Source organism: Capra hircus, chromosome 16, assembly GCF_001704415.2.
Source record: "Capra hircus breed San Clemente chromosome 16, ASM170441v1, whole genome shotgun sequence".
Lineage (NCBI taxonomy): Eukaryota > Metazoa > Chordata > Mammalia > Artiodactyla > Bovidae > Capra > Capra hircus.
Window position 1 is genome coordinate 69,827,036 of NC_030823.1, and position 18,810 is coordinate 69,845,845.

Here is an 18,810-nt window from a genome sequence, read left to right on the forward strand (position 1 = left end):
CCCGGTTTCTGTAAGGCCCCAGGCGGCCAGCCTCCGCCTGGGGCTGCGTTTCCCCCGTGTCCAGGGACGGGGGGCTGGCCCTAAGGGAGGGCCCAGTGCCCCCTTGCCACCCATTTCTAGTGAGAGGGTGAAAGTTCTTGTACATCTTGGGACACCCCTGTTGTGCCATCTCTGGGGCCCAGAGTGGTTGTGGGTGGCGGGATCGTGTCCTGCAGGGGGTCTTGAGGGGCTGGTGACTTGGCCAAAGGGAGGCTGCCCCTCCACCCCCGGGCTGACGTGGCCATGAGCTGCCTCTGCTGGTCACACTGTGGCCCTTTCCTGGGGCTCAGGGCCTCTTCTGCCCCTTCTAGCTGGAGCTCCCCTCCCTTCCCTGCAGACATGGGCTGCGTCCCCTCCTTGCCCAGCGCCTCCCTGTACCCCTCTGAGCGTTCTCAGCGCTGCGCGGCGGTTTCCTCTTGGCCCTGGGTGCTCTGTGACCCTTGGGTGGGCGCTGCAGATGCCTCCTCTGGCTGAGAGCTCCCAAGGGAACCCTCCTCCCTTCTCCGGGCCTTTAGGGAGGCTGATGGCCAGGGAGGGCACCTCAGGGCTGCTGAAGCTGAGTTCTCCAGGGTGCTGAGGGGCCCAGCCCAGTCTGCAGGCTTCTTTGCTGGGAGCAGGTGGTGGAGAAGACAGGGAGAGGGGTGGGGTGGGGGGCTTCTGCTGGGAGCTCCAGAGACCACGCTTCAGCCTTGAGGCAGGCGGCAGCTTCCCCTCCAGCCGTGAGGAAGGAGGGGGTGGGCCGTGTCCTGCCAGTACCAGGAGAGGAGCTGGCTGGCGGTGGGGGCTGGAGTTTGTCTGGCTAAGTTGGAGCCCTGCCTGATTAACGCGGACCTTCCTTCTCTGCTCTCCAAGCCCAGACAGGGCCGGCTTCATGCAGGCCTGCGAGAGTGCCTATTCCAGCTGGAAGTTCTCCGGGGGCTTCCGCACCTGGGTTAAGATGTCCCTGGTAGAGACCAAGGAGGAGAACGGGCGGGAGGCGGTGGAGTTCCGGCAGGAGGTAGGTGGCGCTGGGCTCACCTTGCACCGTCCCTGGGTCCACCCTTGAGTCCTGCGTGCAGGGAAGCCTCTCGGAGGGGTCAGCTTCACCCCGGGGTCTTAAGGGTGAGTGGATGTTCGACAGGAAGTGAGTGGGCCCGCCGCCAGGGGATTCACTGCGTGTTTCTTCTGCAGGCCCAGCCTGTCCCAGACCCTTTGCTTTTGTCCCAGTGGCTCCCAGAGTGCACACGGTGGAGCATTTCACAGAGCAGTGCCTGGTCCAGCTGGATCTGAGCTGGTTTGTAGCTCTGCTCCACTCCCTCCCACATAGCTGGCAGCTGCATTTGAAAAAAAAAAAAGACTTCGCAGGGCAGAGGTCAGATGCAGGGAGGGGCTCTGGAGTGTTAGGTGCGTGGTGACCCATTGGGACACAGGAGGAAAATTTCTTTTTATATTTTTAAAATCTCATTCTAATCTGTTCGGTTTAAAAAAAAAAAAATCTCATTCTTTTTGTCTGAGTGTTTTAAAACACAGGTACTGTTATGATAGTGATAGTGATGTCACTTGTAAGAGTGATAAATGTGTTGGGTACATGCTCAGAACGCTTTGCTAATGGGAAGGAAATGTGATAGGAAAGCTTTCAGCCCTCTGACCTGTAGCCAGAAAGCATGCCATGATCTAGGCAGGAGAGTGAGAGGCTCTTGGGAAAAGGCGTGGAGCTGGGGTTGCCTCGGCTTCAGCCCCTGCGGGGGCTCAGTCCTCCCGCTGGCATGCACGCCCAGGGCCCGACCACCCCGTGTGTTGTGTGTCGGTGGCTGGGGGTCTGCAGGGGCGTGGAGAAGGCTCTGTTCTCGCATCCTCTGCTCCCCCGTGGAGGAGTTCCATTTGGGCTGGGCTCCAAGGGGCAGCGTTAGGAAGGGGCCAGGTTGAAGTAGGAGGACCCACTCCAGCTGACGGACGGGCCAACGGAAGCCAGGCACTCAGGGCCTCCTCTGGGTCTGCCCCTGCCCGCACCACGGTCCTAGGACTTCTCCAGGTGGGAGGCCTTTGGGAAAGGCTTGAAGCCAGTTTCCTTTAAGAGACAGGATTCTTTTTTTTTTTTTCCTGCCATAGGTGGTGATGACCCCCTGGCAGTAGGTCCTTAAAATATTTCTCTTTTGCAAGATGGTTGTCATCGCCTAGATTTTTACACCACACTTTTCTGCCAAGAACTCTACAAGTTCTTTCTTATCTGGCCCCCAAATCAGCTGAGAAAGGAGACTCGGCGTGTCCACCTAATGGTTAGATCTTCACAGGCCTCCCTGGCTCCCCTGGGAGCTCCAGCTGTGATCTGAAACCAGGGGGCCAGCCCCTTCACCCCGCGAGCCTGTGCGCTATGGAAGGCGCACGTGCCTTTCAGCATTGTCTGCATGGGAAGTCTTTGGCAAGGGATGTGAACACTCCTTGGAACAAAAATGTTTTAAAAATTATTTTCTTAATGTTTTTATATCATGTTGTAAAGTTCAAAATGCTTTTCCTGTGTGTTTTACGAGAGCCTTGCTACAGCTCAGTGAGATGGGCGTTTTGTCCTGTTTATGAGTGCAGAGGAGAGCTGACTCATTTGAAAAGATCCCGATGCTGGGAAAGATTGAAGGCGGGAGGAGAAGGGAACGGCAGAGGATGAGATAGTTGGGTAGTATCACCGATTCAGTGGACATGAGTTTGAGTAAACTCCGGGAGTTGGTGATGAACAGGGAAGCTTGGCGTGTTGCAGTCCATGGGGTCGCAAAGAGTCAGATACGACTGAGCGACTGAACTGAACTGAACTGATGAGTGTAAAGGAGAGGCTCAGAGCAGATGATGGCCCATCCAGGCTTCTGCCCCTGGGACCTGTCTGCTCTCCATCTCACCTCCCAGCCTCTACAGTTGCTGTAACCAGGCCTCACCAAGCACGCCTGCTAACTGTTTACAGGGAGTGCTCAGCTGGGCCAGTCTGTGAGGCTGCACTTTGTCCTGCAAGACTGGAAGGGTTGTAGCACTCAGCTCTTCAGGTCAAGTATTTTGAAATGTGAGATTTTTATGTTGTGAGTTGAGTCTTACACAGTACTTTGAAAATGATTTAATCAGGAGTAGAGATATCTGGCTTCCCAGGAGGCGCTAGTGGTCAAGAAACCCGCCTGCCAGTGCCAGAGACGTAAGAGACACAGGTTTGATCCCTGGGTGGGGAAGATCCCCTAGAGGAGAGCATGGCAACCCACTCCAGTATTCTTGCCTGGAGAATCCCATGGACAGAGGAGCCTGGGTGGGCTATGGTCCCTGGGGTCGCAGAATCGGGCACGATGGAAGTGACTTAGCATGCACAGGTATCTAGTGACAGATTTCAGTGACAGTCCAAAACACTCACTGTGTACTCCAGATCCTATGGGAACCAAGCTGAAGCCTGGGCTCTGGGACCAGTCTCAGGACATGGTGTAGAGGAGGTTTTTGTCTCTCAAAAGATGGAGCGAGGGGAGCTGGGGTGTCAGATCCCCTAAACTGCCCTTACCTTCCCTGGAGCCCCGGCCAGGGCGGCACACAGGCGCTAACACTGCTTTCTCTCCTCTGTACCCAGACCAGTGTGGTTAACTACATTGACCAGAGACCCGCGGCCGAGAAAAGCGCTCAGTTGTTTTTTGTGGTCTTTGAATGGAAAGATCCTTTCATCCAGAAAGTCCAGGATGTGAGTATCGCCTGAAGTCTTGACTGAGCTTCCTACCTGAGCTGTTGAGGCTCATCCTCGCGGGCTGCCCTCATCTCCTTCCGTAGCGCTGATGTGCCGCTTGTATTTATGACATGCACGTTCTCTTTCATTTGTGTTTAATCTCGTCTTCAGCACTGGACCGTCTTCCCTGTGAACACGGGGGCTTCGTCTTTGTTCACCATTTAAGTGTGCAGCACGGTGCTTAGTCTGGAGTAGCCACTCTGCAGTGGTGATGAGTGACTGGAGTAGAAAGCATGAAGTTAATCGTCTAGTCACTGCTGCTGGAAGCCGTTGTTTGTTTCATTGCTCTGTAGAATACGAATCTTTTATTTGTCATTAGTCAAAGTAGAAAGGTACTCCTCAGGGGACTTCCCTGGCAGTCCAGTGTGGTTAAGACTCCATGCTTCCAATGCAGGGGGCGACGGTTTGATCCCTTGTTGGGGAACTACTATCCCACCTGCCCTGTGGCGTGGGGCCAGAAAGAAAAAAGAAATTAAACTAATCAGGAATTAAAGAGAGCATCAATTAATGTCAGATTCTAGACTCACCCTCTCAGAAGGGGAGGAGTAATGGTGCCAGAACATTCCTGAGACGCCATCCCCCAGAGCTAGTCCCGTATCTGATAAGCAGTTTTTGTTTTAAGATCATCATAAAGTATCTTGATGCGGTTGTGGGCTGGGGGAAGACATCGCAGAGCTGAGGCTCAAACCCGGAGGGTCTCTGATGTGGTGCGTGATCCCACCACACTGTTAGTTGTGGGCCTGGCTTGGCCATGCACACATTAAGTGTGTGCGGACCCCCTGAATAAAAGACGCTGCATAGAAGAATGAATGCCTTTAGTTCCACAGGGGAAGTGTGTGATCAAGCGCATTCTAACCTGCTGTGCTCAGTGTTTTAAGTCCTATCGCGGGCCACGTAAAGCCCTGAGCTCAAGGTCCCTTAACTTAAGTCATCCGTCAGGTCCACAGGCATCCTGAATGGTGGTGGTGGAGTAACCCCTTTCATAGATGAGCCCGAGGTCCCCCTGCTGAACTGGGACTTAGAAGTGCTGTGTGTTGACCAAGTGGGGAACTCAGACGTACAAGCCGTGACCTCGGCCTTGAAGGAGTTTCAGTGGGTCAGAGGACCACCTAAGCCATAAAGGAAGTAATTGCAGACCGCGAGGAACTGCCAGGGCAGACTGTGGGAGAAGTCTCTCTGCTCACATTGAGAGGGTTAGGCTTAGTGGTCAGCGGGAGCTGTGAAGGGCCTGGAAGCATCAGTGACTCGGGGAAGCGGCCAGGGCAGGTGAGTTGGGGGTCCTGGCCTGCAGGCCATCAGTGTTGTTTGGAAGCAAGGTCGCATTGTGAATTAGGCCAGAAATTTAAAACTCAGCACTGATTATCTTATTTGTGCAGAGCTTTTTTGAAAAATTTTTCTTCTTCTTTCAGGATCACTTTATTATCAAGAGGGGCTAGTATTTTTCTCCTCAAACTGGAGCTGTGAACAAAGTATAGAGTTATGGCAATTTAATAATTTCGTGGCTGCACCAAGTGGCATGCCGAATCTGTTTCCTGACCAGAGATCGAACCCGTGCACCCTGCTGTGGAAGCACGGAGTCCTAACCACTGGACAGCCAGGAAGTCCCAAGTTATGGCAGTCTTAAAAACCGGTTGTTTTTCTCGTTGTGCCAGTAATCTGGGGGGCTCTTTGACAGTAACACTGAGAATCAAAAATGGAAGCCAACTGAGAAACTTGTGTTTGTTTCCATTTCACAGATAATCACCGCCAATCCTTGGAACACAATTGCTCTTCTCTGTGGGGCCTTCTTGGCATTATTTAAAGCTGCAGAATTTGCCAAACTGAGTGTGAAATGGATGATCAAAATTCGGAGACGATACCTTAAGAAAAGAGGTCAGGCAACAAACCACATAAGCTGAAGTTGCCGATGTTCTTCGCAGAAACTGCCCGAGTTGATGGAAGTTCTCATCACTTCCCCTTTGGTAAACCAGGCTGCCAACGATCCAGTCCTCACTTGAAGAAAATGGGCTTTGCCAGGGGCTAGCCTGTCACACTGCAGCTTCTAACCTGGCCCCCCAGCGAGACTGTCTTAGAGCCCAGTGGAACAGATCCAGTGGATGACCTAAACGCTATTTAAGTATTTAAATTATTAATGAACATTTTGTGACATATGACATGAATATGTCAAATGGAAGATGGACTCAGATAGAATCCAGTTTTCTGAAAGTTTGTGGAAGCCGTCTTCCTTCTTCCTTGGTTTGGTGTATAGTTAAGGTCCAACAGGATGATTAAGGTTCTGATCTTAGGTTTTCTCCTTGAGATTTTTTTTAAATGAACAGAAAAGTGTGTGACTTTCTTCTGCCCCACTGGTGACTCTCCGGCGGTGATCACAGTGTGGAACCAACCAGTGTGCTATTCATGAGAAACACAAAACCCCTCATATCTCTGGTGCCATGTGCAAGTCTCTGACACACTCACTCATGTGTTAAATATTAAATGAGACTGTTTTTTAAAACTACTGTGGAAACTATAGTAATTAGATCACTTGGACTGAGCAGCCACCTACCTACCTGTCTGGCTAGAATACTGACTGATGCATGTATGAGTTTGGCGTGATTAACATGCAGAAGCGCTAGGACATGTGTGCAGAGTAGGTCCCTCCTCAGTGATTTGATGATTTCATTAACAGGTGAGTAAAAGTTAGGTTGATACCGAAGGAATCAGTGAGCCAGTGTGTGCATCTGCTCCATCAGTAGGCACTGGTATGCTTTTATCCCGTGACCTCCAAATAAAAGGGGGGGGGGTGAGCCTGGACTCCCACAGTACATCACAAGCACGTGCAGGGAAGGGCAGGGTGGGCAGGAAGTGGCGGTGAAGCTCTGTGAATAAGCTGTGTTAACTCTTCTGTCCTGCAGCCCACCCATCTGAGAAAGGCACCCTCAGCATGGACCCTCAGAGCTTTCAGCCTAGCCTGAAAGGAGTACCGTCTGGGTATTTTTCACATGATAGCCATTGACTGATTTAAGGTTTTGGAAATTATTTTTGGGAGTTCTAAACTGTTTACATGACCTTCGCATCCAGAGAGGACTTGGGTAGTATTTCTTCAATTTTGTGGGTAGCACTTCTTCAATTTCATAATTTGGTTTTAGGTAATTCAAAGAGAAAAACTCCAATGTATGAGGGGGCCAATTTTAATCTCATGTCTAACTTAGCAAGAAACTGGTTTTTGGTTGAATTATTAAAAGTGAACTTGTGTAAGGAAATATTCTGTGCTATTTTTCTGTGGCACTGAAGCAGGCATACCAACTTTAACCAAGGTCTTGTAACACTTTTCTGTAAGGCAAATGCAAAGCCTGGCATAGAAGCTTACATTAACAACAGTATTGAAAAACAAGTGTGTGTATTTTTAAAGTATTTCTAAAGTTGACACACCATTTTCATACTAAGTATCTCACAAAATTGGCTCCAATGAACATACTGAAACTGCGCTTCCTGTTATTTTAGGAAGTTGAGAGACCTCTTGAATATGCTTTAGAGTGAGTACCTAGGTCGGAAGTGAGCGTTTCTAGCTCTTTAACAGCTGTTAACTGCAGCCTGTCAAAACCTGCTCTAGCTGCTCTTAGTAAAGGGTATATGCTTAGACCAGCAAAATAAGACATTAAGACCCAGCCTTCTCTTCTAGGGGGGCTGGGTTTGCCTTTTGTGGTGTTCAGGAGTAGGATCCCTTTTCTTCTGCGTGTGCTGCCCCCAGCTGTCCTTGGATTAACGTGGAGCATTGGGCAAGAACACTGGGTCTGGATGGTTGTGGTAAGGCTGCCACTTGGAAACAGTGTAAAATATGAGCCAATTCCCGAAAGGAAGTTTCTCCTGGGGCCACAGTGAGTAGAATCAGCTGCCTTCGCAGTGACCTAGGAAGAATGTGCTAGAATTTCTGCTAGAGTTTTTTATGGTTGTCAAAGAGCAGAAGCAGGTATCAGTAGTTGAAAGCCTGGTAACAGTTTCTGATTCTGCCACAATCTCCCTGCCCCCCATAAAAAACAGTGCCATTACTTACAGATTTTGAGATTTTGCTCCTGGGTCTGTTTTAGTTAACACTGTCTATGTATGTATACACATTTAAGGTAAGTTAAACCCATCCTGTGAACATAAAGGGACATGAAGGAAGATGGAGAGATATCCTCAAATTTAGAATTTTATGTACAAATTCTGTAAAATAGAAAACTTTGGGAAATGGCTGGAACACTCGTCTCTAGCACACAGTCTTTCTGTTCTTTAACTGGCATACAACCTGCAGTTTGCCTTACAAGTTTTCTGTGTATACATGTATGTACACATATATGAGTGAATGGAGGGGGCGGGCTTCTGGATGTCTCAACTCAGTGCTGAAAAAAGCAAAGGTGACGTAAGGCAAAATACAAACATAGACTTTATTAAATGCTGCTCAATCCCCCAATAAAGATCTTTCATTACAAAACAGTTTTCCACACAACTGCAAGTTAAGAGATTGGAATGGTACTCTGATAATAAAATGTGAGAAATACTTGACCAAGTAAAAACATACATGACTTCCTACAGGCCGCCTTTTCAGAACCCTACAGAGGAAGCCTACTGCATTTCCTTTAAGTAAAGCCAGGCAGTGACAATGCGCGCTCTGCACCACCACACCGTGGGACTCAAAGCCTCCGTCCCTGTCAGGAGGGGCCGGAGAAGGGCAGGCTGTGAGGCCTGGGAAGGCCCTGCCTTCAGCCTTTGGGAGGAAGAGGAGGAATGAACGGAGAGGCAGGCTGTGTTCACCGTGCTGCCTCCACTAGTCTCTGCTCATCACCCTGGGGAGTTGCAGATGAAGGGGGAGATGCATAAGGACTGATCTGAAATCTGGTTTACTTTCCCAGCTTTTATTTATAATTTGTGCTTTTTAAAGCCTGGAATTAAGTTTTTGCTCAAATTCTAGAGTACAGTAATATATCAAAAGGAAGGCTTAGGGCAAGTAGTTCCCTCCATCATACTTCTGGAAGAGATGAAGGGAAGGATAAGAATTACACCTTAGTTTTAGTTTAGGAAATAGTCTTTTTCCTAGGATGTAACTAAGGTCTGCAGCGATGTGAAAAGCACATTATCAAAGGGAAAAATATACAGAGCAGACTACTACGCCTATGTGCAACACAACCAAAACCAGGATTCAAGCCATGATTCCTACCAATCCCGTAATTATTTCACTCATCACATTGATGAGAAAGTTCATTCATTTCTGTGAAACTTCAGAAGTGACACAAATCAATGATTAGACAAGGGTTACAATATACTGTGGCCATGATACAGCATAGGGCTATGTTTAGTCCATATATTTTTTCATTTACAGTTGCCAGAAAAAAAATTGGCCTTTTAATTATACTGATGAGGTTTGTTTCATAATTTTTACATATTTCAAAAAAGTGTACAAAACTGCCTAGCCAACAGAGGTGGCAGGCTTTTTTTTATCCATCATTTGTATTGCTGAGAATACTGTGCATGTTGTAAGCACTGTTCTGCTTTTCTAGAGCTTTCTTTAGCTTTAGCTCCTCCAATTTTTTCCATAATTCTTCTCGTTCCAATTCCTTCTTTTTCTCCCTTTAAACAAAGCAAGAATTTTGTAGTTAGAAATTTATTTCATAGCTTGAAGAAACATGCTGTTTGGCAGTTTGCTGGAAAACAGACTTGCTGACGCACATTTCACTTAAACCCCCTCACCTAAAGCATTTGAGAGTCAGGTATACCTAGGGCACTGCGTTATTTGCCATTACTCTCCTCAGCGTAATTAACCATGTCCGTGCATCTCCCGCACCAACTGAAATGTATCGCCATCGCCACGGCCACTGTAAGTGCTTCATGGCTGACAAACCACTCAACGTGGACTCAAGGTCACGTAAACCCCATGCAGTGGCTGTAGTCGTCACGATCGCTCTTTTGCCACGAGTAGGTCTGGGGTCGTTTCCTGGTGGACCCGCATCCTTCTGCATCCCATCTCTAAGCTACCGACCAGTCTGTGTCTTACTATCTCTTGTCTCTTGCATGTCAGATGGAAACTTTAAAGTGTGAATAATCTCTTAACCCCACAAAACTCAAAACATGTTGCTTCAATTATTAATACTTAATTTCAGTTCTAAAGAGAACATTTTTGAATAATGTGGACACTACTATTCTGAAGGGCTATATAAATGTGTGAAAAACCCACAGGCTTACAGTTCCACAGTTACATATGCTTTAAGGGGACAAAAGTGCTGATTCACGCAGACAGTGAGATACAGGATCAGTCTTAGTTATGTGAAATATGCATTTTTCAATGTAAGTTTCATATGATCCCAGTCATCTCTTCCTTCTTCCTATTGCTTCCAAGGCTCTTAACTACCTACTTTGTTTTCCTGCCTGAAAGGTGCTAGTTAAAATAAATAACGCATTGAGTTAGTTATTGATGGACTAGGATGACTTTGAAGAAGAGAGATCCTTTCCCTACTTGACACCAGAAAACCAGGACTAAGAACTTAAAGTAGATCAGTTTTTCCAAACATAATAGGTGATACAATTATTAGAAATAAATGGGCTCAGGTACATCAGTTATTGTCCACCTTAAGTTTAAATATTGTGCAAGGAACAGTTAAAGAATAAGCTCACTATGGAAGCCCATGTGGACAAAATCAATTCTCATAAATGTAAAAATAAAACTGATTAAAATAGTATTTAAAATTTAATATAAAATGTATTTCACAATGTAGATATTACCAAGACTGATGAAGTCTAAGGCTCACAATGAGATCAGAATTTATGATCCACATTAAAATCATAATCTAACCATTAGGAGTTTACCTGCATATGACTTTAAAGTATTTATTATTGTTGTTGTTATTGTTTAATCTCTGAGTCCAACTCTGCAACGCCCTGGACTGCCAGGCTCCTCTGTTCATACGCACTGGCATGCGGAATCTTTCCCCTGAGCCACCGGGGAAGCCCATCAAGTGTTTATTATGCTAAGCCGCTTCAGTCGTGTCTGACTCTGTGACCCTATGAACTGTAGTCCACCAGGCTCCTCTGTCCATGGGATTCTCTCCAGGCAAGAATACTGGAGTGGGTTGCCATTTCCTCCTCCAAGGGATCTTCCTGACCCAGGGCTTGAACCCGTGTCTCTTGCGTCTCCTGCATCGGTGGGCAGGTTCTAAACCATAACACCACCTGAGATGTTCAAATTGTAATGGCTGATGTAATTGGCTTTTTAAACATAATTTTAACTTAGAATATCTTATTGGACTGAATCACATTCAAGTAATCTAAAATGTACAGTTAACTTTGTAATTAAAAATGTTAAATACCTTTGTCTTTCAGCTTTGTATGAGCTAGTAAGGTCATCGAAAAGCTTGCCGTTCATCTCCATGAGGGTTTTCAGCACATTGTACACCAGTGCTACAATGGTCCTAAAAGGAAACAAGCCAGTGCTGGGTTACTGATGCTACCAACAGATGGGAAATGTATCACTATCATCTCTGAAATGGGTTTGACACTGACTGACTCAGTCAATCCACTAGTGAGGATAAACTGAAGCTCAAGAAGTTCAGTAATTTGTTGAAGGTCACCCAGCCAGTGGTAGCAGAGATAGTCTATCTGATTCCAAAACTCATGTCCTTCCCACTGTGTCATGCTTGGGTTAAACCCTAAAAATGTTATGGCCAGCTTCCTGTCTGCTCTAGAGTCTGATTTGATGATTTAGTCACCAGGTTGTGTCCGACTCTTGCGACCCCATGGACTGTAGCCTGCTAGGCTCCTCTATCCATGGGATTCTCCAGGCAAGAGTACTGGAGTGGGTTGCCATTTCCTTCTCCAGAGGATCTTCCCAACCAGGAATTGAACGCAGGTCTCCTGCACTGCAGGCAGATTCTTTACCAACTGAGCTATGAGGGAACACAGGAACTACTCTAGAGTCTACTATCACAAATCCTGAATAACAGCATTAAAAGCAGCTGGAAAAGATGCAATTACTATGACTTGTAAGAAGAAAAGTAGACAACAGGATAAGGATGTTACAGAATGTAGAACATACGCAATCTAAACATCACTGACGTGACACTGAGCACTGTCGCTTCTCCCTGGGCTAAGCCAGCTGAGATGTGAGCCTGGATACTGGCAGAATGTCCTATCAGACAGTCCTTAGATTTGCAATTCTAAACAAAAATTAAGAACATGCAGGAGTTCAGAGTTTTTAAGGATAAGCCACCCCATTCTTTTCATTTGGCCCTGCAATAAACCTTTCTCTGCTACAAACAAACAAACATACAGACCCACATATATGTACAACTTCATAAAACTCACTGCACAATAGAACCATGTGATGTTAACCTTGGGAGTTCCAAATCTGTATAGGTTTCCTATGTATGGGTTATGAGATCAAATGACAAAGACGTTAGAAAAACAAAAATGACACAATCAACATAAAAGACACTTACGGATTCCAGTGTTCTTTGGAGATTTTGTACAAACTGCCAAACATAATCGGCAGAATTTTATCAATATTCTCCTCAATCAAACTAAGAATATATTCATTGTTCCAGAAGTACAGTGCCCTTTCTGCAACCTAAAAAAGACATTCAGAAACATCAAAACTAAGAAAAGTAATAGTGTAAAATAAAAATGGCTTCACTGAAAACACCATACCTGAAAATGAGAACTGGATACACACTTGGATATCTGCTTAAAAAGGGGCTCTTCAATTTTTTTGAATTGTGTTGGTTCAATGACATCTAAGATTTCTTCAATTTCTCCTAAAAACATCACCTAGGTTAAAAAAATTTTGTTTTAAGAAACATAATATGACAAATTATATGATGTTAATATAGAAAACACAAATGAGAAGGTTAACAGTGGACGAAAAATACCTTGACAGTATATGCAACTTACCATAATGGACAGCTCTTCCACCAAGTTTCTCTAAACCCCAGAGAACAGTGCCCACTTGGTAGGTAGTGGTGGTGATACCCGCAACCCAAGGAAGCACGGTGTATGGCCCTCAGATTGAAAAGTTCTAATAAAATGCACTGTTTTTGTTAAACAAAACTCACCTCTTTCTGACTGCATGTTTTTGGCCAAAATTTCAGCAATCCTCTGATCACCTTCAAAAAAGGGAAAAATTTGGCATGAATTACAGCAATGAAGCTGGCTAACCTCAGGAAATTTTAAGTAACTGCAATAATATCAATATTCATTCTGAAGTAGCAGAGTATTATTCAGTACCTCTCCATCTCCCCTCACTCTGCTCAGCTTTATTTAGGCTTTTACCCTTTCAACAGATGCCTGCTGAGCGCCTCTGTACCAGATACTGCTCTAGATCAGGGACACACTGATGGACAAGACCAAGATGGTCCCTGATTTTCATGAAGCAGGAAGACTGACATAGTTAACAATTAAACTTATAAATAATTTTAAGAGTAGTAAGGGCTACTTCCTACTAAGTATGAGCTAATGACTTGGTGGGGTGAGGAAGGGAGGTTATTTTATGGAAAAATTAAGGAACAGATAATTCCTATTTTTTAAACCATCATGAAGCATCCCCCAAAAGCCAGAAAGCTTCCAAATTTGTTTCACAGCTAGCACAGTTTTGATAAGCCAAATACAGTGAGATAAGAAGTCATGAATTCAAGTAAACACAGTTGTAAAAATCTGTATTAAACTGAATTTAACAGTATATAGGAAAAGGAGTATGTACTGTCCACCCTGCTATATGCAGAGTACATCATGAGAAATGCTGGGCTGGAGGAAGCACAAGCTGGAATCAAGATTGCTGGGAGAACTATCAGTAATCTCAGATATGCAGATGACAAATCCCATGGATGGAGGAGCCTGGTGGGCTACAGTCCACGAGGTCGCAAAGAGTCGGACACGACTGAGTGACTTAACTTACCACCCTTATGGCAGAAAGTGAAGAAGAACTAAAGAGCCCCTCAATGAAAGTGAAAGAGGAGAGTGAAAAAGTTGGCTTAAAGCTCAACATTCAGAAAATTAAGATCATGGCATCCAGTCACATCACTTCATGGCAAATAGATGGGTAAACAGTGGAAACTGTGGCTGACTTTATTTTGGGGGACTCCAAAATCACTGCAGCTGGTGATTGCAGCTATGAAATTAAAAGACGCTTACTCCTTGGAAGGAAAGTTATGACCAACCTAGACAGCATATTAAAAAGTAGAGACATTGTCAACAAAGGTCCGTCTAGTCAAGGCTATGGTTTTTCCAGTAGTCATGAACAGATGTGAGAGTTGGTCTATAAAAAATTGATGCTTTTGAACTGTGGTGTTGGAGAAGACTCTTGAGAGTACCTTGGACTGCAAGGAGATCCAACCAGTCCATCCTAAAGGAGATCAGTCCTGGGCGTTCATTGGAAGGACTAATATTGAAGGTGAAACTCCAATATTTTGGCCACCTGATGTGAAGAGCTGACTCATTTGAAAAGACCCTGATGCTGGGAAAGATTGAGGGCAGGAGGAGAAGGGGACGACAGAGGATGAGACGGTTGGATGGCATCACCGACTCAATGGCCATGAGTTTGGGTAGACTCCGGGAGTTGGTGATGGACAGGGAGGCCTGGCATGCTGCTGTTCATGGGGTTGCAGAGTCAGACATGACTCAGTGACTGAACAGTATATTAACAGAATAATACTATCTACCCCATAAGTTATTCCAGAAATTCCAGAATGATTCAACTCATAGGTTAAAAGGGGTGAAAAAAACCTCAAAAACTATATGATCATCTCAAAAGATTTTGAACAGTTGTTTGATTGACTATATATTTTGATAACAATTTTGTAAGCTTGAACTAAGAATTTATCAGAAACCATCAGTAATCAACTTATATACTGATTCCTGGAAATAGGCAGTAAAACATTTGGGTGCTTTGGTAGAGGTAAATCTTTGACAGCCTTTTAAGTAAGTTTATAGTTATTGGTCTCATCCAATAATGAACACTCATTCAAATTAAAACTGGGGAAGAACACTGTTCTGGAGCCGATCCAGTAAGAAGAATTTGATAAATAATGCTGGAAAGGAATACCAGAATTATACTTACTTGCCTAAGTGTATAAATATTAAAAGAACTGAAAAAGTACTAAAATGAGTAGGAAAATTCAGTATGTGGTTAGATAAAAGATAAATATATAAAAATCAATACCTTTTAAAACAAAATATCAGTTATAATAATCAGATAATAATTAAAACAAGGTATTACCATGGAAACTGACAGAAAAGATAGGACATAGAGGAGTGTCTAGACAGACTCAAGTATATACAAGACTTAATATATGACAAAGGTGGCATTTCAGTTCTGGAAAACAGCTAAATTAGTCAGTGAATTGGTGGTAACTTGAACCAGTTAGAAAAAAAAATGTCGCTCCTGTGGGAGGCAGATGCCTGAAAGAATCTCCTATGGTCCTGATTTCCTGAACTCATCTTCTTGTGTAGTTGAGCCCTTCCCTTAAGTGTGCACTGGCCTGGGGACTTGCTTCTAACCAACAGAATGTGGCAAAAGGGACAGAATGTCATTTCGATGGGAAAGTTAGAGAAGATGTGACTTCCACCTTATGAACAGATTCTCCTGGGCCTTCTTGTCTTGCAAACTTTGATACAGCAAGTTGCTATGCTGGAGAGGCCCATCACGCTAAGTTGCTTCAGTCATGTCTGACTCTGTGTGACCCCATGGACTGCAGCCAGCCAGGCTCCTCTGTCCACAGGATTCTCCAGGCAAGGATACTGGAGTGGGTTGTGCTGCCCTTCTCCAGGGGATCTTCCCAAAACAGAAATCAAACCCATGTCTCTTACATCGGCTGCACTGGCAGGCAGGTTCTTTACCACTAATGCCACCTGGGAAGCCAGACAGGCCCAAGTACCAAGGAACGGAGGGTGGCTGCTCGCCAACTTCCAGTTAGGAGCAGCAGTCCAACAGTATGTGAAGAACTGGATGCTACCACCAACCATCACGTGAACTCAGAAGCAGCTCCTCCCTCATCTGAGATTTTACCCGGCCAACGCCTTGACTGCAGTCTTATGAGAGACCCTGAGGCAGAGGACCCAGCTAAGTTGTGCCTGGATTCCTGACTCACAGAAACTATCCAATAATAAACGCTTGTTGTTTCAAGCCACTAAACTTTGTGACAATTTGTTACACAGCAATAGAAAATGAATACAATTTCTTACCCTTGTCACATGAAAATTTCAGTTTCCAATAGTGTGGTGGGTTGAATGGTGGCCTGCAATCAGATATGTTCATGTCCTAATTTCTATGAAATCTATGAATGTGACTTATTTGGAAAATGGGTCTTTACAGATATAATAAAGTTAAGGATCTCAAGGTGAAATCATTCCGGGTTATCTGGATGGGCCCTAAATCCAAAATGACAAGTATCCTTATAAGAGATAAGGTTGGAGGAGAGACAGAAGAATGGGCAGCAATGTGATATTGGAGAGAAGCAGCCACAAACTAGGAATGCCTGGAGACACCAGAAACTGGAAGAGGCAAGGAACCGAACCACCCCTAGAGCGCCTGGCAGCCCTGCTGACACCTTGATTTTGGACTCTGGCCTTCAGAACTGTGAGAGAACACATTTCTGTCATTTTAAACCACCAAGACAGTGGTAATTTGTCATGGCAGCCCTAGAAAAACACTATAGATGGAATAGTTTTTACATGTCAAAACTAAATCCGTTAAATAACTAGAACATAATACTAGAGAGTGTTTTTATAATCTCAAAAGGTAGAAGGATTTTACTTAGCATGACACCAAAGCCAGAAGCTATAATGATGAATAAATTTCCCAACATTAAAAATTTTCTTTAGTTCTTTAAAAAGGCAAATATTAAGAACAGTATATTCAAGTTAAAAGGAAAACTCCAAATGGTTAAAAAAAAAAACTTGCAAAACACAATAGGCAAAGGCTTAAAAGTAGGGAAAAGACACAGAAATATAAATGACCAATAACTTTATAAGAGTATGGCTGTGATAATTTTTAAAATCCAATTAAAATATTTCATGCTTATTGGACTAGCAAAAACTTAAAACAGTATTCAGTACCGGCTGATGTGGGGAAACAGGCACCATCACACACTGTACTCTGACCCAGAAACAGGTTTTAATTTCAATAACTTGGTTTATTAAAAATGTTACATACAGTAAACCTTATCTTTTTTTGGTGTGCAGTTCTGAGGATAATTTAATACACACATTAAGATTTTTTTTGTAAGCCAACACTATAGACAGGACAAAGAATAATTTTAACACACTACAACATCTCCATACCCAGCAACATGTTAATAGCAACAAAAACGCCAATAACTCAAGTGTCCATGAATTGAGGATGAATTAAACATGTCAATCCATACAATGGAATTTGATGCTACCAACGAAAATATGAAGCAGACTAATATGGCAAGATATCCATGTTATACTGAGAGGTGAAAAAACCCAGTCAGCATTTCCCACTGTTTTAACTACACACAAACATACATGCAGAAAAAATTTATAGCAATGTATTCACCAATTTGTATGGTTATCTTTAGGGGAATTTCAAGGAATTCCTTCACATTATGCTTTATGGTTTTGTCTTATGTGAATCAAATTAACACATTATTTTGATAAATGGATGTAACAATAAAGTCATTTCCATTCTGGAAAATAAAATAATTCCAATACAAGATCTAGGAACACGAAGAATGTAACAAACCAACCTGACTTATTTACAATTTGTAGGAAGCTTTGATATGAATGCCAGGCTTCTAGAAAATGATTATTAGGGCTCAAACCCAAGTACTACGGCCATAATTTTGGTGCTAGGATGGCCTAGAATAGTAATAGCAAGATCTCTATTATCTGCAGATCTTAATGTATTAAAAAATATTTTCCTTTGTCAACTTGGACGTTTTACCTCCTCATGCTGCTCCTATTGCTATTAACTCACCTAACTCAAATGTCTGGCCCTCATCCCTCTCTCTAACCTTTCACTCTTTAAAAAGAAATCAGCAATCTCCGAAATCCACTCCATATTAACTTAACCATATTTAATGCATATCTGTTTATTAGCCACCAAGCATAAACCATATTATGGGCTTTCTTTTTCTAAATTCTAATATGTTATCATGGATTCCTATTAAGTTTTAATCCACTTTAGAGGTTAACGTGGTTTCATGTAAGTATTGGGCTTCTAATTCTATTTGTCTTTAAAAACTGTTTTTAGCTATTTCAGAAAGAACTGCAAATCTAAAAAGTCTAAAGCTCTAAATATCAGCGAGCGGAAAAATACCTTTTGTTCCTTTACATATACAAAACTCAAGTCAAAGGAGGACCAAGTATGTAATTTTTGCAAGTGCCCCTAGCCTCAGAAAGTTCTAATATGAAGAAAATCACATAATTTAAATCCTTCAAACCCTGTGCTATTCATCAAGAACTCTTTAACTATTTAGATTTAGAATACCTAGAAAACACTCTCTCAGAATACTTATATTCACCAAGGTTAAAACGTTGTTTTCTAAGTGTTTATCCTTTTCTGTTTCTCCCTAAACTTATCTCGTTTTTCTTCAATCTTCAATTTTCATGGTAAAATTTTTATTCTCTCCTGAATCTTTGTATTAATAGATAATTAGTAAGCAGGAGAATTCTAAGACTGAATTGCTATGCTGATTCATAAAGTAAATAATCTTTACTCCAAGATTATAGCTCAGTCACTAAAGACAAGGAAACACATGGTTTATCATAACTAAGAGGGAAAATCCTAATTCTAAAGATAAAACAAAATTCAAGGAAATATAAGGAAAATTCAAGGAAATTTGGAATCCTTACAGTATGTTTTAATGTTTTAATTTTAAAAGGTGAATGAAGATGAAAAGATTACCATTGAAGATAATAAATGTATAAATGATTTCACTGTAGTCATCTGAGCCTGTCATCACACATCTTAACTACTATATATTAATTTTAACCTATATTTAAGTTATTTAAGACACATAATTCATGAGAACTTGCCATCCCATTCTTATTCTTTAAATACAGATTAACCTCACTTTTCTTCTTCCAAATGA

General features: G+C 43.5%; 2 protein-coding genes across 3 annotated transcripts in view; one reads left to right on the forward strand and one right to left on the reverse strand.

The window, feature by feature from the left end:
• The window catches only part of TMEM206 (transmembrane protein 206), a 33,398-nt gene extending 26,326 nt beyond the window's left edge, over nt 1-7,072 (forward strand). Inside the window, exons 6-9 of one of the 2 annotated variants that reach the window (XR_001919331.1) lie at nt 892-1,036; nt 3,605-3,712; nt 5,491-6,422; nt 6,649-7,072. Coding sequence is in view for 1 of the 2 variants with exons in the window: in XM_018060751.1 (XP_017916240.1) it covers nt 892-1,036; nt 3,605-3,712; nt 5,491-5,652 (415 nt within the window). In the remaining variant the exon portion in view is untranslated. Of the gene's footprint in view, nt 1-891; nt 1,037-3,604; nt 3,713-5,490 lie in introns of both variants that reach the window. The other variant, XM_018060751.1, reaches the window with a different exon arrangement.
• PPP2R5A (protein phosphatase 2 regulatory subunit B'alpha) overlaps nt 8,137-18,810 on the reverse strand; it is a 66,862-nt gene continuing 56,188 nt past the window's right edge. The window contains exons 9-13 of the mRNA XM_005691015.3: nt 12,814-12,864; nt 12,410-12,529; nt 12,202-12,329; nt 11,074-11,175; nt 8,137-9,340 (exon numbers count right to left, since the gene is read on the reverse strand). Coding sequence (XP_005691072.3) covers nt 9,208-9,340; nt 11,074-11,175; nt 12,202-12,329; nt 12,410-12,529; nt 12,814-12,864 — 534 coding nt within the window. The 3' untranslated portion in view covers nt 8,137-9,207. The remainder of the gene's footprint in view (nt 9,341-11,073; nt 11,176-12,201; nt 12,330-12,409; nt 12,530-12,813; nt 12,865-18,810) is intronic.